Consider the following 16,728-nt stretch of genomic DNA (forward strand, 5'->3'; position numbering starts at 1 on the left):
TCTTCCTAAGTCATTCAATCACGTCAACTGTGAGTTTTAATAAAGCAGATCTAAAGGCACAATGGTGATTTATTAAACACATCTCTTATTAGTGAAATACTTCACATCAAACGGCATCTCTATGTTAAAACAGCATTATTGATTTTTAAAGCACTTTACATTAACTCTCAGTGTATTTCTAATACCAACTACATTAGTTCTCAACCCTACATTACATTTGAACATGATTAGTAAGTCCTCTATATATGTGGGTGCTGACTATTCGTGCATATGATGCACCCCTAAAATTTTTACCTCTGTTTTGCGTTCTCTCAAAATCAACCAGCAGCCCAGTTCAGCCCGCAAGCAGCCAGGATTGATCCCACATACCGAAACTGCAGATATTAACCTGAAATTAAAACATCAGTATATATGTATTACTCATGACATTCAATCCAACAGGTCATGTGTCATGCACAGGGTAATCGAAGGGAACAGTGCCATGCTGCCAATAGAGTCCAGGTCTGAGGTGCTGCCCAGTGATGAGCTGGAATTGATGAGTTTCTTGGTTAGTCGCAGAGTGGCAGCCAATTGAATTACTTCTTGCTGACCCTCCAGAGCCTGCTGTGGGGGGGGGGGGGGGCTGCCTCTGAGCCATCTCGAGTGGATTCCCCTAGTCATGGGGCCCGCGGAGGTCATTGAGCCTTGGGCAGCACAGGTCTGGGTGGCCTCTGTCTCAGCAATCCAGGATGTGTGGTTCCAGCCTGTCCCACACTCTTTCTGGAGTGTCAAAAAAGATGGTACATTGCTCATGGAGCACCTGGAGTCCGATTGGAAACAATAGTGCATACTTGAGGCAAGCTGTGCACAGATGTTTTTTGACCTCTTGGAAAGAAGAGTTCTTGCATTGAACAGTGTGCATTTGAACATTAAACATATAGTACAGGAGCAGGGAAATGGGTGCCTTTTCATGCATGGCACATAGTAGGGGATCCCTGTCTTTAAAGTTATGAATCTTGGCCACAATGGGATGCAGTGGTGCTCCCAGGATAGGCTTCCTTGTGGGGACCCGGTGCACTCTCTCTACTGTAAACAGGTCAGACCCCACAGCCCGGAGCCAGTCCATAATCGAGTGGCATGGAGACCCCCCGCACCCTCCAGGACACTGGCAACTTGAAATATTTGTTCAAGCTCTCCCTTCTGCATCATCCACTTGGTCCTGGAGCTGCTCTTCCTGTAGGTGTAGGTGGGTAATTTCTGACAAGTGTTTCACTTGGCTTGGAGATAGGTGGAGGGTGTCAGTTCATTAATTTTGACCCAATCAGCTAACTTGTGCTGGTCATCCTTGAGAAGGCTGATATCAGTTGTGATGAACACCAAACAATGTTTGATCGCAACATGAGAATCGTGGATTTCCTCAAGAATATCATCCAGTTTGTCCATTTGAGGTGCCACTGTGGTGGAGGCAACACAGTCCTCTGGTGTCTGAGTCAATGATATCTCCCCGGAGGTGGACTGGGAGAGAGAGTGGATAGCTGGTTTATTAGTTTTCTTTCTGGTGCGTCCCATGGTTGCTGCCAGTGGGCCTCAGTCTCAATACTTAGGGGGAGACACACACCCCTCTCCACTTTCCCCGCCGTTCGTGGGGGTCGCAAGTAGTCCTGGAGGGCTTGTGGGCTATAAAGGGACAGGGTCCTCAGCAGTATCATAAGTCCCCTTGTGGGGTAGGGAGCAGTGGGGAACAGCTTAACAGGAATGTGGATCAGGGCTGTGCTCTAGGCCCCACACGTGGTGAAATGGCTGACTGTCAATGCTCCCCCATACTCCCCAGAGTCTCCCACCACAGGTACTCCGCACAGCAAGGGGAATAGAGCGCACCTCCCAAGCCAGAGTGTGGCACTATATTGCAACTAGTCCTAAGGATAACACTCGAGACAGGTGCCCAATTCAAGACTTAAAGGATGCATCCAGTGGGCCCCATCATCTTCTACATTGCACCCGATTGTGCCCTTATTAGGCAGCTAGCAGTTGAACTCCTGCTGCCAAGGGAACCAGTGTAGTCGCCACAGCCAAGTTTAGTTCCCCAAGACAGCCCTTGCTGTAAAGAGAACAATTGCAGGAATCAGTAAGGTTGCTGCCGCTTCCTGTCACCCAGATCTGCACCGCAGGGGCACCTTAGTATTCCAGTGGTGCCTCGCTCTATTCTTCGCTATGACACCACTGATGAGTCCAGTGGGGCACCTTCAGGCCCTATAGAGTTCAGAGGCCAGATGTTGGTGCCCCAAGTTCTGATGGTGCCCAGTGGAAGCGCTGCTCATATGCTACTGGTGTAACTGGGCTTCCGGACTGTCAATATGTCACAGCGTCCCCGGGCTCAGTGTGCCCCGCGTGCTAATGTAGTTCACTGAACCTCATGGGTCCACTTGCCACTGTTCTCCCCTCAGACTGTGTGGTCTTAAACCTCGTGGTCATACAGGAATTGCAGGCCTTATCCAGGGCCTCCTCTCTCCTCCAATTGGTTCCTCAACAGTGTCTACAAGGCCTCTTCAGGCCAATGGGCGCAGCAGCACTGCACCAGGGCTCAGCTGTGCACTACCCGGCAGGGTCCGAGCACTCCTCAGCTTAGCCGACACAGGGGGCACAAGCATCTGGGTGTATGGACCGTGTCCTAACTCCTCAGAGGGGCTGATTGGCGAGTGGCAGGGCCGGACTGACTACCGGGAAGTTTGGAATGCTGCAAAGCTGGGGGCTGATTTCACTGCGGTGGGTGCTGATTTCGTTCATGGAGACCTACATGTGCATCAAAATAATTAAAACAAAACGAATTTTGTTTAGCACACGCAGGTCTCCATGAACGAAATCAGCCCCCAGCTCAGCAGCATTCCAAAAGGCCCGGTAGCCAGTCCGGCCCTGCCGGGTGGCCCTCAGGTATCGGGCCCAGCCCGTTGCTCTGTCTGCAGGCTGGGACCTCACACACGTCTGGCCGCTATCTTCGCCCCGGGACCTGGGGGAGCAGAGATCAGCACGCCAGGCTGTCCGCTGTGCACCGACCATGAACCGGAGTCCACCAACCTACCGGGCTCTTCAGCGCTGCAGTTGCATGGCTTGAAGCAGCAAACAAGGAGATTATTGTTGCAGATTACGGGGCCCGGTCCGGGAGCCTACAAGTTATGCATCTGCCATCTTAAACAGTTGACCAGCCCCCCAATGTACATTGTTAGATTAAGTAAAAAATGTCTTAGATGAACAGGTAGCGTGTATTTTTCGATGAAATGTAAGACGGATTAAATGAACCTCTGCATTGTTGGTTTACAGTTAATGTACGAACGAAATAAAAAAAAAAACGGATAACTAAAAAAATATCTGGGCTAGTGAAAATATATTTGATATCTTTGCGTCATGCTCCTTTTTCTAAAGGGCAACAAATTTGACTGATAAAGTAAAATGTTGAAATCAATCAAGAAACAAACCCTTCAAACATAAACGTTGTAATTTTTTTCAACAATGACCTTTCAGTGACTTGGAAATGTACCCCCATCGGTAAAGGCAGTACATGAGGAGAAATGCATTTTTGGTGATTGTGTATGATGTAGGCAGCCAGATGACTGCAATGGCGAACAGATGTGTTGTGAATAGGGATGTTCACACGCGTTGAGAGCCGCGAGTGACAATGCAGTGGGCCTCACTTTGCCTGGTTTCGGTTGAATTGATAGCAAGTGTTGTTGCTGGGCCTGTCATTTTTACTGAAGATCTCCCGGCATGCATTCACATCTTGTTATGAAAACATCAAGAAGCTGGGAAATTGTGCTTTGATCCAACACTGCATGCTACCAGCACACATTCTTTTGTTCTCTGCGTACAGTTTCACGGAAGGTCACATAGTGCTATGTCATTTCCTGCCTTGGATTGTCAGTGCTAGAACGATTTTCATTTAGCTGTGTGCTATGTCAAGCCGCAAATACTACACACGAATTCAGAACTCCATAGTATAGTCATCATGTGGCTTTATTAACAAATATGCATGCACATTTTTTTATGCACAAAAAATGCATCAATATTTGCAAATGTCAGATTGTGATTCACAGACTTCAAATGAGTGGAATTTTACATGTCAATTGCACTTTTGAAACCGAATATTGCCCTGTATGGTAGATTTTCTTCCATCATAATTATTGGGCTACTGGTGTGTATTTATTGGTAACTTGTATATCATTAGCATAACTTTGTGGTTATAACCATGGACACCGGAATTGTTAAGATTAGTGGCTGCTCTGTTTTCCACATAATTACGTATTTATCACACTCACTTATCTAACTCTTTCTACATGATTTGCATATAAAAAAATGTTGGTTTTAATGTCTAATAGAGCAAACGCTATTAAAAATATAAATCACTATACTAGTGCCATGCAGTCACAGTCCATGATGTAAAGGGTAACTGGTCCGCTCGTAGTTGCTGTTAGCTGTACTAAGGCAATAAACTATTGACGAATACTGCCATAGTATGTGCCTAATTATGGCACAATGTTGGCTTTTTCTGCCTGCATAAATTAGTCGTCTTTGCTGCATACTTTGGTCCTTCATTGCTCCATAATTCCAGGACCCCTGGTTATCACCAACGTTTCAAATGGATTTAGTCACCACTTTAGCACACCTAAATAAAGTACCATAAAAGGTGGCAAATACATATGTAAATGGGGGCTGAAACCCTCTCAAAAACTAAATTTAATAGATATTGTCGTGTTATCTTATGTGAATTCCGTATCTGAACCAGTGTTTAGGTCAGCTCACATCCGGCACTGTTTGGCTGGGCAGCCATCTTGGGGCTATATATTGGTGAGCAGACTGGGCTTTTTCCCAATCAGACTATAATTAACGAGCCTGGCGCGAGCGTGCAACGTTACCTCTCCTGAGGCATGAGCCGGTAGACAGCTGGACTTTGACTGTGAATTGCGTATTTTGCACAAAACTAAATTGAATTTTAATGTAAAGATGTGATTTTTGAAACATTTCGTTTAATAGATATTGATGTGTTACCTTCTGTGAATCCCGTATCTGAACCAATGTTTGGATGAGCACACATTCCACACTGTTTGGCGGGGCTGCCATCTTGGGACTATTTTTGGTGAGCAGACTAGGCTTTTTCCAAATCAGACTATAATTAACGAGGCTGCCGCGAGTGTGCCGCTGGGGCGCCAAAGCGTGCCAAAGGCAAGGCTGTCGGCGCCTGTCTGCTCTCGGCCAGCGCTCAGCACTAGGACCCGTGCAAGTCCATTATCAGGTAAAAGCACACCAAATAGATATTCTAGAACAGATTTGGTAAGTCCGAACAGGGCGGACAAAGAGTCGGAATGTTTATGCCTTACTTTTAATTCTAAGCCCACATCTCTTCTCTTGACTTGTCCTAATTGCAAAGTGACCCTGACAAACATTGAATATTAAACCACTAAGCAAATGAGGGACGCTAATGAATTGTCAGTGGGGCATGAAACATTAGTGTTTAATTGCATCTTGTTGAACGCAGGATAGTTGGTCAAGCATAGCACTGAGTGCGCAAGGCTAATTGAGAATAGGGACATAAAAATGGCTTTCATTACGGAAGCTTGGACTGATGAATCATCAGGGCCGGATTTGGTGAAATCCACTCCTCCAGGGTTCTCATGGTATACGTTGTACAGGCCTAATGGGATAGGAGGAGGACTGGCGGTCATCTACCTTAGCTCAATGAAGGCGGTCTTCTGTGATGCATCCAACCAGCTTGTGAAGCTTTGTCTTTTAACTTTAACCTCTCCCATCATCATACCTTTAAAGGTATTTTATTATACAGATCACCAGGAGCTGGAAACTCATTTAATATGCCCATTGGTAATCTGCGGGAATAGAGCATCTGCAAAGAGGCATGGTGGCCTTCAACTATTATCTGGAGGCCCCCTCCGAACCAGACACAGCAATCCTCATCGATTTGATGAAGAGCGCGGATCTCCAGCAGCATGTTAATGGCCCAACTCATGTGGCAGGACATACCCTGGACGGTATTTTAGCAAACCACCCAGGTCTCCGGTTTACTGGGGTACTTCCTCTCCTCTGGACAGACCACAGTGCTGTCCAGTTTGAGACAGCCCTTAGGGATCAACGGGCGAGTGGAACATGTATCAAGAGACAGATAGAACTTAGAGCCTGGAATAAAGTGGATGAGAATGCTTTAATCTGTTGGTAGCTGGAAAATTGCCTAAAGCTTAATTCAGGCAAGACGGAAGTCCCATTATTTGGGAATGACTCCAATTTCTGGAACCCAAACTGGTGGCTCTCTTCCATGGGCTCTCTCCCTACACCTGGGAAAAAGTGAAAAACCTGGGAGTAATTGTAGATTATAGACTTACCTTTGTCAACCAAGTCAATGCAGTCTCATCTTCAACAGTGTATGTTCTTAAAACAGTGAAAAAAACATTACCTTTTTACCATCTGACAGTCGGCAAACAGTGGTCATCGCACTAGTTTTATCCAGGCTGGATTATTGCAACCGTCTATATCTTAATATTCAGGAACGTTTTACGAACAAACTCCAAAGGCTGCAAAACGCGGTTGCCAGGCAACTTACATTGGCTCCTGGTGAGGAATCGGGTGTGCTCCAAATCTCTGTGTACCGTATTTAAGGCACTCCAAGGTTTAGGACTACCTACAGAAACAATTTAATTGGTACATACCAAAAAGAAATCTTTGCTCTCTATGAGCCAAGCTGGTTATTGTTCCAGCTACAAAAAAGGCGATGTGGGGAGGCCGAAGCTTTGTCTTCGGGGGAGCCAAAGCCTGGAATGACCTTCCTTTTCACCTGAGAAATGCCTCAGATCTTCTAGCCTTTAAGAGGGTTTTAAAGACTTGGGTTTTTAATAAGTAACTCTGCCTCTGCTGCTTCTGCTGAAAGGATACGTAACTAGCGCCAGGACACCTCTGCGTAACTCATTCGCTTAAAAAAATTCCGTAACATAACATTACAAGCACCTCCATATGTACAAGAGGCGTAGGATAAGGTGTTTTTCCTCAGAGGAACATGTTTCTCTGTGGAGAAAGAAAGTTGACAAAAGTATTGACTCACCTCCAAGACAGCTATTGGATTTCTTAGTCTATTTATTTTGTAACCATGTTGTACAGCCGTGCAGCTGCTGTCATAGCATTTTTTGTTTATTACAGGGTGTGATGCCCGAGGCAACACAGAGTGGGGTAGAAGACAGCAGTGATGGAGGAAGAGAGGCATGGAGGAGGTGGAAGATGACATGGAGCTAGGGCTAGTCAGGAGCTAGATGAACAACGGAAGGTGGGGGAGGAACTGGGGAAAGCTGACAACAATTGAGGGAGGTAAAGAGGGACTGGGGCAAGTAGACAGAAAGGGGAGGGTCAGACACCTGGGAGACACGTGCACAAGGGAGATAGATAAAAAATGATGCTCTCTCATAGAGTTCCTAAAGACAAATAAAAAAATAGTGCCGAAAAGAAATGAGCAGTGGAAGGACACAAGTAATGCATCCATGCGCCAGGGGAAGAACAAACACTTGAAGAGGATGGAAGCCTATGGTAGCTGACTACTAAGAAGCAAGGAAATGAGAGTGATAATGCAGCCAACCAATGGTACACAAGGGTGGCCTCTGAGCCCACTGTTAGAAAACAAAAGGTCTGAAAGCGATAGTGCATTTGCTGTCTAGCGAGACCTAAAAAGTTGAGAGACATTTGCACGTCATCTATAAGCAGAGTTTTTCCAGCACTTTAGCATTAGGAATAGGCATGTGTATAGTTGCGGTTTTGTCAGTACAATTACAATGGTTATACATATCTTTGTGAATAGGGCCTGGGGTGGCTTATGCTGATGTAGCACACCCAAGCTGACAAGAGGTCAGAAGAATGTGTCTCCCGTGACTTGGTCCTGCTGTACAGCCTTGATGAACAGATGCAGGGCTCCCTTTCTCTCGGCTGCACGTGTTGACTCCGATGCTTATCTCTTTCGCAGGTGAGCGCCCCTACCAGTGTCCCTACTGTGACAAGGCTTTCAGCAAGAATGACGGATTAAAGATGCACATTCGGACTCACACAAGGGTAAGGATTGGCTGGCCCGTTTGGAAGCAATTCCCAGCTTTGATTGTCAGTGCAGTGTTTAAAGGTGATGTTTTTTTTAGGAGAAACAGTGAAATGCCCCTTTCTGGAAGTAATCTGTCATCTTTAGACTCTGAAGCATGTTTGATCTTTGAATATTAGAAACGCGGACTATGTATAATCCTCTTTTATGAACACAACATATGTCATGTGTACATCACCACCTTCCTATGTGTTCCGTGGAAAAGAGACTCACTGTAGAAAGCCAATATTTTCAAAATATCTGCATCCTGCAAACACCGCAAATTCTTTTGCCAGCTGTAATCCTGGGGTAGCCAAAGTTCTTCCACTGATTATTTGCTGTAGAAAATTGGACCACAGAAGGAATGATTTTACTTTGTATTACTATGTGCACACTTTCAACAGCATTTATTTGTCTGGAGGTATTTTGGAGAACGCAATAGCGCCCCTCCATAATTAATTTTAAAGTCAGCCCAGATGGGCTCTTTTTGCAGGTTAAGATTCATAACGTTGCCTTCACCAGTTATCCATCAAGAAGACTCAAGTGGATGTCAAAGGAATTCGCTGGCATTCTGAGAAATAATTAGATATTTGTTCATTCACAGAGTACAGCAGCACACGAGGGCCTTCTTTGAGGTGCTCCTCACTAGGCCTTGAAGTAGTTGCTCAGAATGAACCCAAAATATTTTTACAAGCTTATAGCAGGAGTAAAAGTTTCCCACCCACTGAATGTTTTAATTTTTCGAGTACTTACATTGAAGGATAGGCCCCTACATTGCACTGTAATGTTTGAAGCCCAACAGAGCAGTGAAGCCTCCTAACCTTAAATATTCTCTGCACCAATACATTTACGAGAATAATCAGTCTATGTCTATAGCAGAACAGCTTGATTTTATATCAACATAATAAAAAGACTGTGATTTGCCTAAGAGCAAAAGAAGTGAGAAGGATTTTCGAAAATAATCGATCATAGACCTGAAGAGAATGCAAGCTCCTGCATTTCCACTTCAGGGAGTAAAAATAGCTGCACTGTCCTGCCACGGACTCGGCTACTCTCCCCTCCTGGACTTAAAAAAGTGCCTTATCTGAGAATTTAGGGTGACATTTGCAGAAACGATTGGAAAGTTTCATAATCTCAGAAATCATCAAAATGGGGGTAATTTAGAGGTAAACCAAGCTAGTTTGTCCATTTTTAGTCTTCGCCTTCTCAGTGCCATCTCTGGCGATGGATGAAGCAGATGTAAAGCAGATTTCCATTGGATGAATCTCCAAGAAGAGACTCTCCTCGCAGACAGTCAATCACAGTAAATTTAATGTAGCCTTAACAAGGAAGCAGCTCAACCTGTATGACTGTAGCTTCAATTCTAGAGTGGCATACTGTAGGCCAATTCTCAAGAACCTTAGCTAGCTGAAGAAGAAGGGAGCAGAGCTTGTTATTTTGACCCTGGAATGGTTAATTTAAGTCGAAGGAAGGGTTCCCATGGGGATCACCCACAACTGTCTAGGATCCTTCCAAGAAGCCATGTTCCCGGGCTTTCCACATCATGAAGGAAGGCTTTGCTCTGTATTTTCATTCCTGCTCTCCTGTGTTGCCATAATGAGTTCTATTGACTGTCCAGAAATCAATAGCTAGTAATAATGGCTGGACTTCTACATTTACACTTTACAATTTTTCTGGTCTGTAGAGTCCTGCTTTCTTTAAAGCAGTATCTTATCTTTCCATAAAAGCTCCTTTCCTGATATTATTCCTCATGCCCTCCCTTGACCTTGTCATGTAATGAAACTCTGTTTCTGTGAGTTATACTCTTCTGAAACTTTATTTACTTCTTTATTTTGTGCAGGCACGGGTGTAAAACATTGTTCCAAAAGGGTCCGATCCGTGCCATTTTTTCAGACTCATCAATAATTATTTAAATTAGGCTGATTTAGATGTATTGTTTTGTACTCAGGGCATATCCATGAAACGCACAGGAAGATAACGATTAATATAGTTAAGATAATGAATGCCATATCAATTAATGCCCTAATGATATGTTCATGTATCTATTCATCAGTGCCGGCCCGAGGTGGGAGTGCTGGGGCACTGAAGTGGAGCAGGGGAGGGGCAGGGTGGGGGCTAGTAAACTACGGATTACGGCTGTTTAGAGGTAAGTAAACATATCAATAAATAAAACAAATTTCGTAGCGCGTGCGGCATCGACAAATGCGGGGTTGATGAACTACTTCCGATGTTAAACAGTTCTATGCTGGTGTTGGAGTTGTCATTGATCCTAGTGGCTTGGGTGGTCTTCTTACTGTCTTTGAGGAGGTGGTGGTGGTAATGGTTGAGGGCATCTGTGAATTGTTTTCGGTCCTCAAGGGTCTTACTGGTGCACCATCTTCTTTCTTTCTGACTGCAGTCGAGTTTCTGGGTTTTAAATTCTGCTGTGAACTAGTTGGGGTGTCGTGTTTGTTTCTTGGGGATGGTCGGTTTCATAGGTGTAACTTTGTCAGCACTTTCTGTGATCCAGTTCCCAAAGTTTTTTGCAGCTTGTTCCACGTCTTCAGTGGTGGTGGGTAGGTGGGAGTTAAGGATGTTAGTCCATCTTTGCTCTGATACCTTTGACCAATTGCACTGTGCTTTGCTGGCAGTGGAGGTGGGGGTTTTGTGGGGTGATTCGAGATGATGAAATTGACGTAGTGATGATCAGTCCAGGTGAGCTCCCAGGTGTGGGTGTCTCTTACTCTGTTGCTGGCTGAGAAGAGGGGGTTGAGCGTGTGTTGTGCGTGTGGTTGGGGACAAACAGTTTGAGTCCGAGGTTAGCCATGCTATCTAGGAGGTCAGCCATGTTGACGTCATTGGTGTTCTCAAGGTGAAAGTTGAGATCTCCTAGGAATATGCACAGATTCGAGTTGATGGCGAAAGGGGTGAAGAAGTTAGGGATTGTGTTGCCGAAGGCAGGGTGGGGTCCTGCTGGTCTGTACGTGAGGGTGCCTCTGATGGTGTTTTGCTGTTCGTTCACAGTAGGAAGTGGAGGTGCTCCATGAAGGGGTTGGAGTCATCTGTGATGGTTGAGCATTCAAGGTTCTCTATGTAGATTATGGCGATGCCTCCACCGTTTCTGTTGGATCGGTCCTGGTGTACAATCTTGTATCCTTCGGGGGTAGATGTGGCAATGTCCAGAGTGGCTGCATGGTTCAGCCAAGTTTCTGTGATGAAGAAGTGTAGGTCATGATGGTGTCCCAGATTTACGTGGTGTGTTTTCCAAGTGAGCATCCATTGATCAGCAGGCAGTTGATCTTTCCGGAAGTGGTGGCGTCGGCCTTTTTGGTGGTGTGTGTGATGTAGTGTGGCTGATTAGAGAGGCATGGATGGTATCCTCAGTGACACAGGTGAAACGGCAATTCCGGTCCTTTGGTGGTCCTGGGGGAGGTAAATGAGCAGTTGTTGTTGTGGCATCAAGATTTCAGGGCTTTAAATTCCTCCATGGTAAAGCAGGAGGCAGTGCACGAGGGACCGCTTCCCCATGGGGTAATGGTGTGGGGGGGGGGGTGCTGGTGGAGCTGAGCGCAGGAGGCAGGAGGCTGGACTGGGGTCTGAGGCTGGCTGGGCCTGGCCGGGGGATGGGTAGGCCTGGAAAAGCATGCTTACTGAGACAGGCTGCCAGGGGTTGGGGGTGCACTGCAGGTAGGCTAGCTGCTGAGAAAAGAACAGGTGCTGGGGCAGAAACTAAGCACTACAACAGCAGGAGCGAGGTGCCGATGAGGGGTTTTACCTGAAGGGGTGTGGCAAAAGAGGGGTGGCCCAGCCCATCCTCTTTCGGGCCCTGACGGGCACGGATGGGTCTGCCCTTGGCCTAGGCTTGGTCCATGCACCGCCCTCATGCGCCATGTGATGCAGGAGGAGGTGCCCAGTTAAATGGGCTGCTGGAGAGGAAAAGCGGGAAAACTGTGGTGAATAGCAGCAGGACTACTCTCAGTAGCGCAGTCTGCTGGGAGTTGTGGTTTTGCGGGGTGGATGGCCTCTGGCAATTCCCACGATGTGGGAGGAGGCACCCAGTTAAATGGGATGCTGGAGAGAAAAAGAAGGAAAACAGCGGCAAATGGCAGCAGGACTACTCCCAGTAGTGGACGCTGCTGGATGTTGTGGTCTTGCAAGGGGGGAGGGTCTATGGCAGCCATTCTGCCAGCTACTCCTGAAATCACCGCTGGGTGATACGTGATGACCATTTGTCACAGGTGAAGGTGTTTGTCACCAAAGGATTCATGCCAAGTAATAGTTTGCATATGACCCTTCTAAAATTGCAATGCCTTCTGGGCCTTAAGGCAGTCTGACTTTCATTGTTCTTGGATTAAACTGTGCAATGGTGTACTTTCCCCTGCAGTGTTAACATGCCTGTGCATCTATAGTGGGATCTGTGGATTCCGTAATGCTCCTCTGCATGCCCAAAGTTACCATTCTCATGAGGTGTGCCTCTTTTGAATGTTCTCATCTGTACTCTTGTGGAGGGCACTGGCAGCAATATTTGTCTTTTGAGGGTCAGGGCTAAGTGTTCTAATTCTATTTTTGTCACTAAAGACAAGCTGTCGTACTTCGAATGTGACCAATAATATGCAAATGTTATATACAGAATGCTGCGCGTTTATATCAAAGTACGTATAGGGTTAAAAACAACTTTATTTGATGTCAAAGGAAATATTTTTGTAAAAACGTAAACATTTTAGCAACGAGTGTTCATTGCAGACTTAGTGAAATAACTTTTCAATTCGGTTTACACCACTTTGTTATTTCTTTGTTCGGCTCCCCTCCCTTACGATAAATTCCTAACAATCTATGCTAACATCACTCAAGAAACATTTTGTAGACTCGTTGAAAACTGGATGAGCAAGTTTATTGGCATATGGCTACAATAGCAACCGCTGTGAGTGGGAGATAATTAGTGCTTTAACCGGGAATTTTTCTCAGCACTGCATTTTTCGCATTAACATTAAACACCTTATTTTAATATTCCTGCGTACTTTAGTGCTCCATAAATCAGTTTTTGATTACAGTGGTATAGTTAAATACTCAGGTAATTATCTTAACACCAGTCTTCCTGCTTTCTTCCATAATCCTTGACTCATTTTAGGCAAAATCACGTATTATTGAATAAATGAATTGCGTTATGTGGACTTTAAATTGAGAAACCTTCTCTGCATCTGGATCCCACACTCCCAGGAGCTCCATCAAACTACATCCCTTTGCAAGGTTCAAAGGGCTTTGGAAAAGTGCCTGCTTTTACAGGTTTCCCCCTCCCACCAAGTTAATGTATTCGCTCGCTGTGTTATGGCTGTTTGCTTGGCGTTTGTCCCAGTGCAAATATGTGGTTACAAGGGGGCTTTTCCTGGCACTAGATATGACTTGTCTCTTCTGAGATACTTTTTAAAGAAAAATATTTCGTTTTTTATAGTGTCCTTTCATGGGATCAAAATTTTACGTCTATATTTTGGAAAACTCAGACTGACTGAAAAATATAGTTTTACAACCAATAATGGCTGTTTGCTTTAACCAAGTTTCCACCATTTTCCAGGAGTTGGAGACAGAGTTCTAAAACCGCGCCATAGACTTGTACTAGCCGTCTTGATTGCCAAAGCATTCTCCTGTGGACCTTCAACAGTGCGGAGAGGTAGCGAGGGGACACTTCTTGTGAATGTCCACTCTGGAGGTATGACCTTGTAACTGTGCTTAACTTAGGCACAGAAAAGTATCAAAGCGAGTTACCTCTACTTTCTAAATGGAACATAGAAAACGTGGTAGACATCTCAATAATAATAAGAGAGGGATGCTGAAATATAGCACAGAACCTTGTCTTCGACTAATTAGGGAAAAACATTCCGTCTTATGCATCAATCAATCAATCAATACTTGTAAAGCGTGACTTATCACACACGAGGGTATCCAGACTCTGGGTTACTGAGCTTAGTCAAAGAGCCAGGTCTTGAGTTACTTCCAGAAGTTGGTCAGCGAGGGTGATGTTCAGAGGTGGAGGCATTCCAGAACTTACCAGCGAGTTGGGAGAAGGAATGTCCTCTGCTGTGGCTATGGTGGATGCTCGGTGTCTGTACCAGGGCGAGGGAGGCTGAGCAAAGTTTTCTGGATGGCTGGTGGAAGTTCAGGTGATGGTTCATGTATTCTTGTCCCAGGGCATTTTAGGCATGTGTCAGTAGTTTGAATTGGCACTTGTCTGGATGAGGAGCCAGTGGAGGTTCCTCAGCTGCTAGGTGATGTGAGTCTGTTTGGGCAGGATGAGGATCAGTCTGGCTGCGTAATTTTTTATCATCTGGAGCCTTCTCATGAGTTTCATTGTGGTTCCTGCATACATTGCGTTGCCGTAGTGTAGACAGCAGGTGATTAGGGCTTGCATGACTATTTTCCTGGTGCTTATGGGGAGCCATTTGAGATTCTTCAGAGCATGCAGAGACTGTGGAAGCATGCTGAGGAAACTATGTTGACCTGTCATTTCATGGTGAGCTTGCTTGCACTAAATGTTGCATATACTGAAAACAGTGAAGTACAGTTTTCAAACAAAGGCGTGGCCTGCCATTTATTGTATACAAACTAATGAGAGCACACATTTATGTCAGGTGTGAAAGGGGTATTTTTGGGATATGATTGCCAGGTACAGACCCAGCGCCTAATGCCAAATACCCAAAAAATGATTTGTCTTGTATTGGAGTGTTTACCAGGTAACCAACATTCTACGATTTCTTTGAATCCATTTAGCATAACGTTTTGGTACACTGATGCCATTTTCCAAATGTGCACCTTACTACGTTGGAAGTGTGGGATGTCACGGAGGATGGATGTCCTGGCTGCAGTAGATTGGGAGATTGGAGGAACTGTGGGGCAACATTGGGACACATTCAGAGTCACAGGATATCACCTGGTCCACTGGCCGATTTGTTTTTTCATTTTTTAATAGTCCTTCTGGATGGGTTTTCTGCCCACCTCAGGGACGCACGTCATTCTGAGAATGAATTTGATGATCTGTAGAAGGTGAGGCTGCTTGGTGGCAGAAGAAGAATTCACCAGGATGTGATAGATATCTGGGTGATGATTTGGTTGTTGGCTTCATTAATACCAGGGTCAAACTGTTGGTTAGGCTGCAAGTTTTTAGTTAGAGATAAGGTTGTTTGAAAGTGCTGTATTATGCAGGGGACTGTTTAGGACATTGGCCATTACAAAAGTCGTAGACCCGCTCCTAACATTAAAACCGCTCATATTTTTTCACTACAATTATATAAATGTAATACAATGTAATTGAGAATAGGTAGCAAGAAACAGGTTTCTTTTTGGTATGGAGTCACAATATTGATGTTAGAATACTGGAAACAGATCAATTCTTCAATATCGACTACGAAAGTACTGTCAAAGTAAGTACATTCAGAGGTTAAGAAGAGTAAAACTATACTTCCCTATGCATACTTACTCAAACAATATTGTTTTAGTAAATATTGTGGAGTTCGTACATATGCAGGTTGATATTCTTGACATTGATAGTTTCCCATACAACATCTTTATTCTGGACAAGATTATTTGTTCTGTACAGCAGTAAACAAGTATTGGTAATGTCATAAAATTCTCGCATTTGGGACCCATTGGTTTACTCCATGTTTTTTTGCGACGCTGTGCAACATCACTGATGGTGTGCAACATGGCTAAAGGGGAACAAAAAAGAACAAGCATTTGCATAGCCAAAAGGTCTTGGCAATGGCAGTGCCTCATTACAGAGATAGTGAAAGGGCCGTTTTAGCGGGAAATAAACCAATTAGCAAGCAGGCTGTGGACAAAGGCTAGTAAATATGTTACAATAATTAAAATAATTTTGTATGCTGCAAAGGATGACTGCTATCCCTACACAGTTTATGAGATTATTGGCTTAGCATGCATTATTAAAAAGTATTCGATGGATGAAGGTGATGTAGTCATCTTCGAGTAGCTAGTGGACACTAGACGTGTACTTTGGCGGTGCATGCTTTCTTTCAATGGAAAGTATAAACATATGGTTGCATTTCTAATCAATAGTCTTAACGGTTTTATACTCTCAAGATTACTGTCTTGTTAAGAGAAAGTGCACCATCTGATAACTCACAACTCTACAAATCACTCTTGAAAAGAAAGCATCAGGAAAGAACATCAACAGTTTAGTAAGGGTGGGCGTTAAACTCTACCCAGCAGGCAGAGTTTGGAGTTTTGACACTCCGCATTCTGCTTGGAACAAGGAGTTGACAAAAACTCTGCCAACCGCTGGTGAAATTGAGTTTACCTGTGCCTTCACCCGTAGACTTCATCCCCCAAGAGTAGTGCTCCAGGAGAATGTTTGAAGAATGGTTGAGAAAGGGGGCAGGGCCTCTGATGAGGTCTCAGCAATCTAAGTTTGTGGGACTTTCATACTTGTGGCAACAACAGGGGTACTTGACCCCCAATGACCCTCAGCAGTAAAGGGGAGTTCATCCTCCAGCCAGTAGTGCACCAGAAGGCATGTTTCCAAAGTGGTTGAGAAAGGGGATGTGGCCTCTAACGAAGTCTCAGCAACCCCACTGTAGGGGACTTACTTGTGGCAAAAATAGGGATTCTTGGCCTCAACAACCCTCACCAGCCAAAATGACTTGATCCCCCAACCAGTA

At 44.9% G+C, this 16,728-nt stretch overlaps 1 protein-coding gene across 2 annotated transcripts in view; it reads left to right on the top strand.

Annotated features, from left to right (window-relative positions):
* PRDM5 (PR/SET domain 5) overlaps window positions 1–16,728 on the top strand; it is a 666,844-nt gene that overhangs the window by 519,504 nt on the left and 130,612 nt on the right. For both annotated transcript variants that reach the window (XM_086962221.1, XM_086962220.1), the window contains one exon: window positions 7,979–8,064. In XM_086962221.1, the coding sequence (XP_086818347.1) occupies window positions 7,979–8,064 (86 nt within the window). The remainder of the gene's footprint in view (window positions 1–7,978; window positions 8,065–16,728) is intronic.

This window comes from Lissotriton vulgaris, chromosome 3_1, assembly GCF_964263255.1.
Source record: "Lissotriton vulgaris chromosome 3_1, aLisVul1.2, whole genome shotgun sequence".
Taxonomy (NCBI): domain Eukaryota; kingdom Metazoa; phylum Chordata; class Amphibia; order Caudata; family Salamandridae; genus Lissotriton; species Lissotriton vulgaris.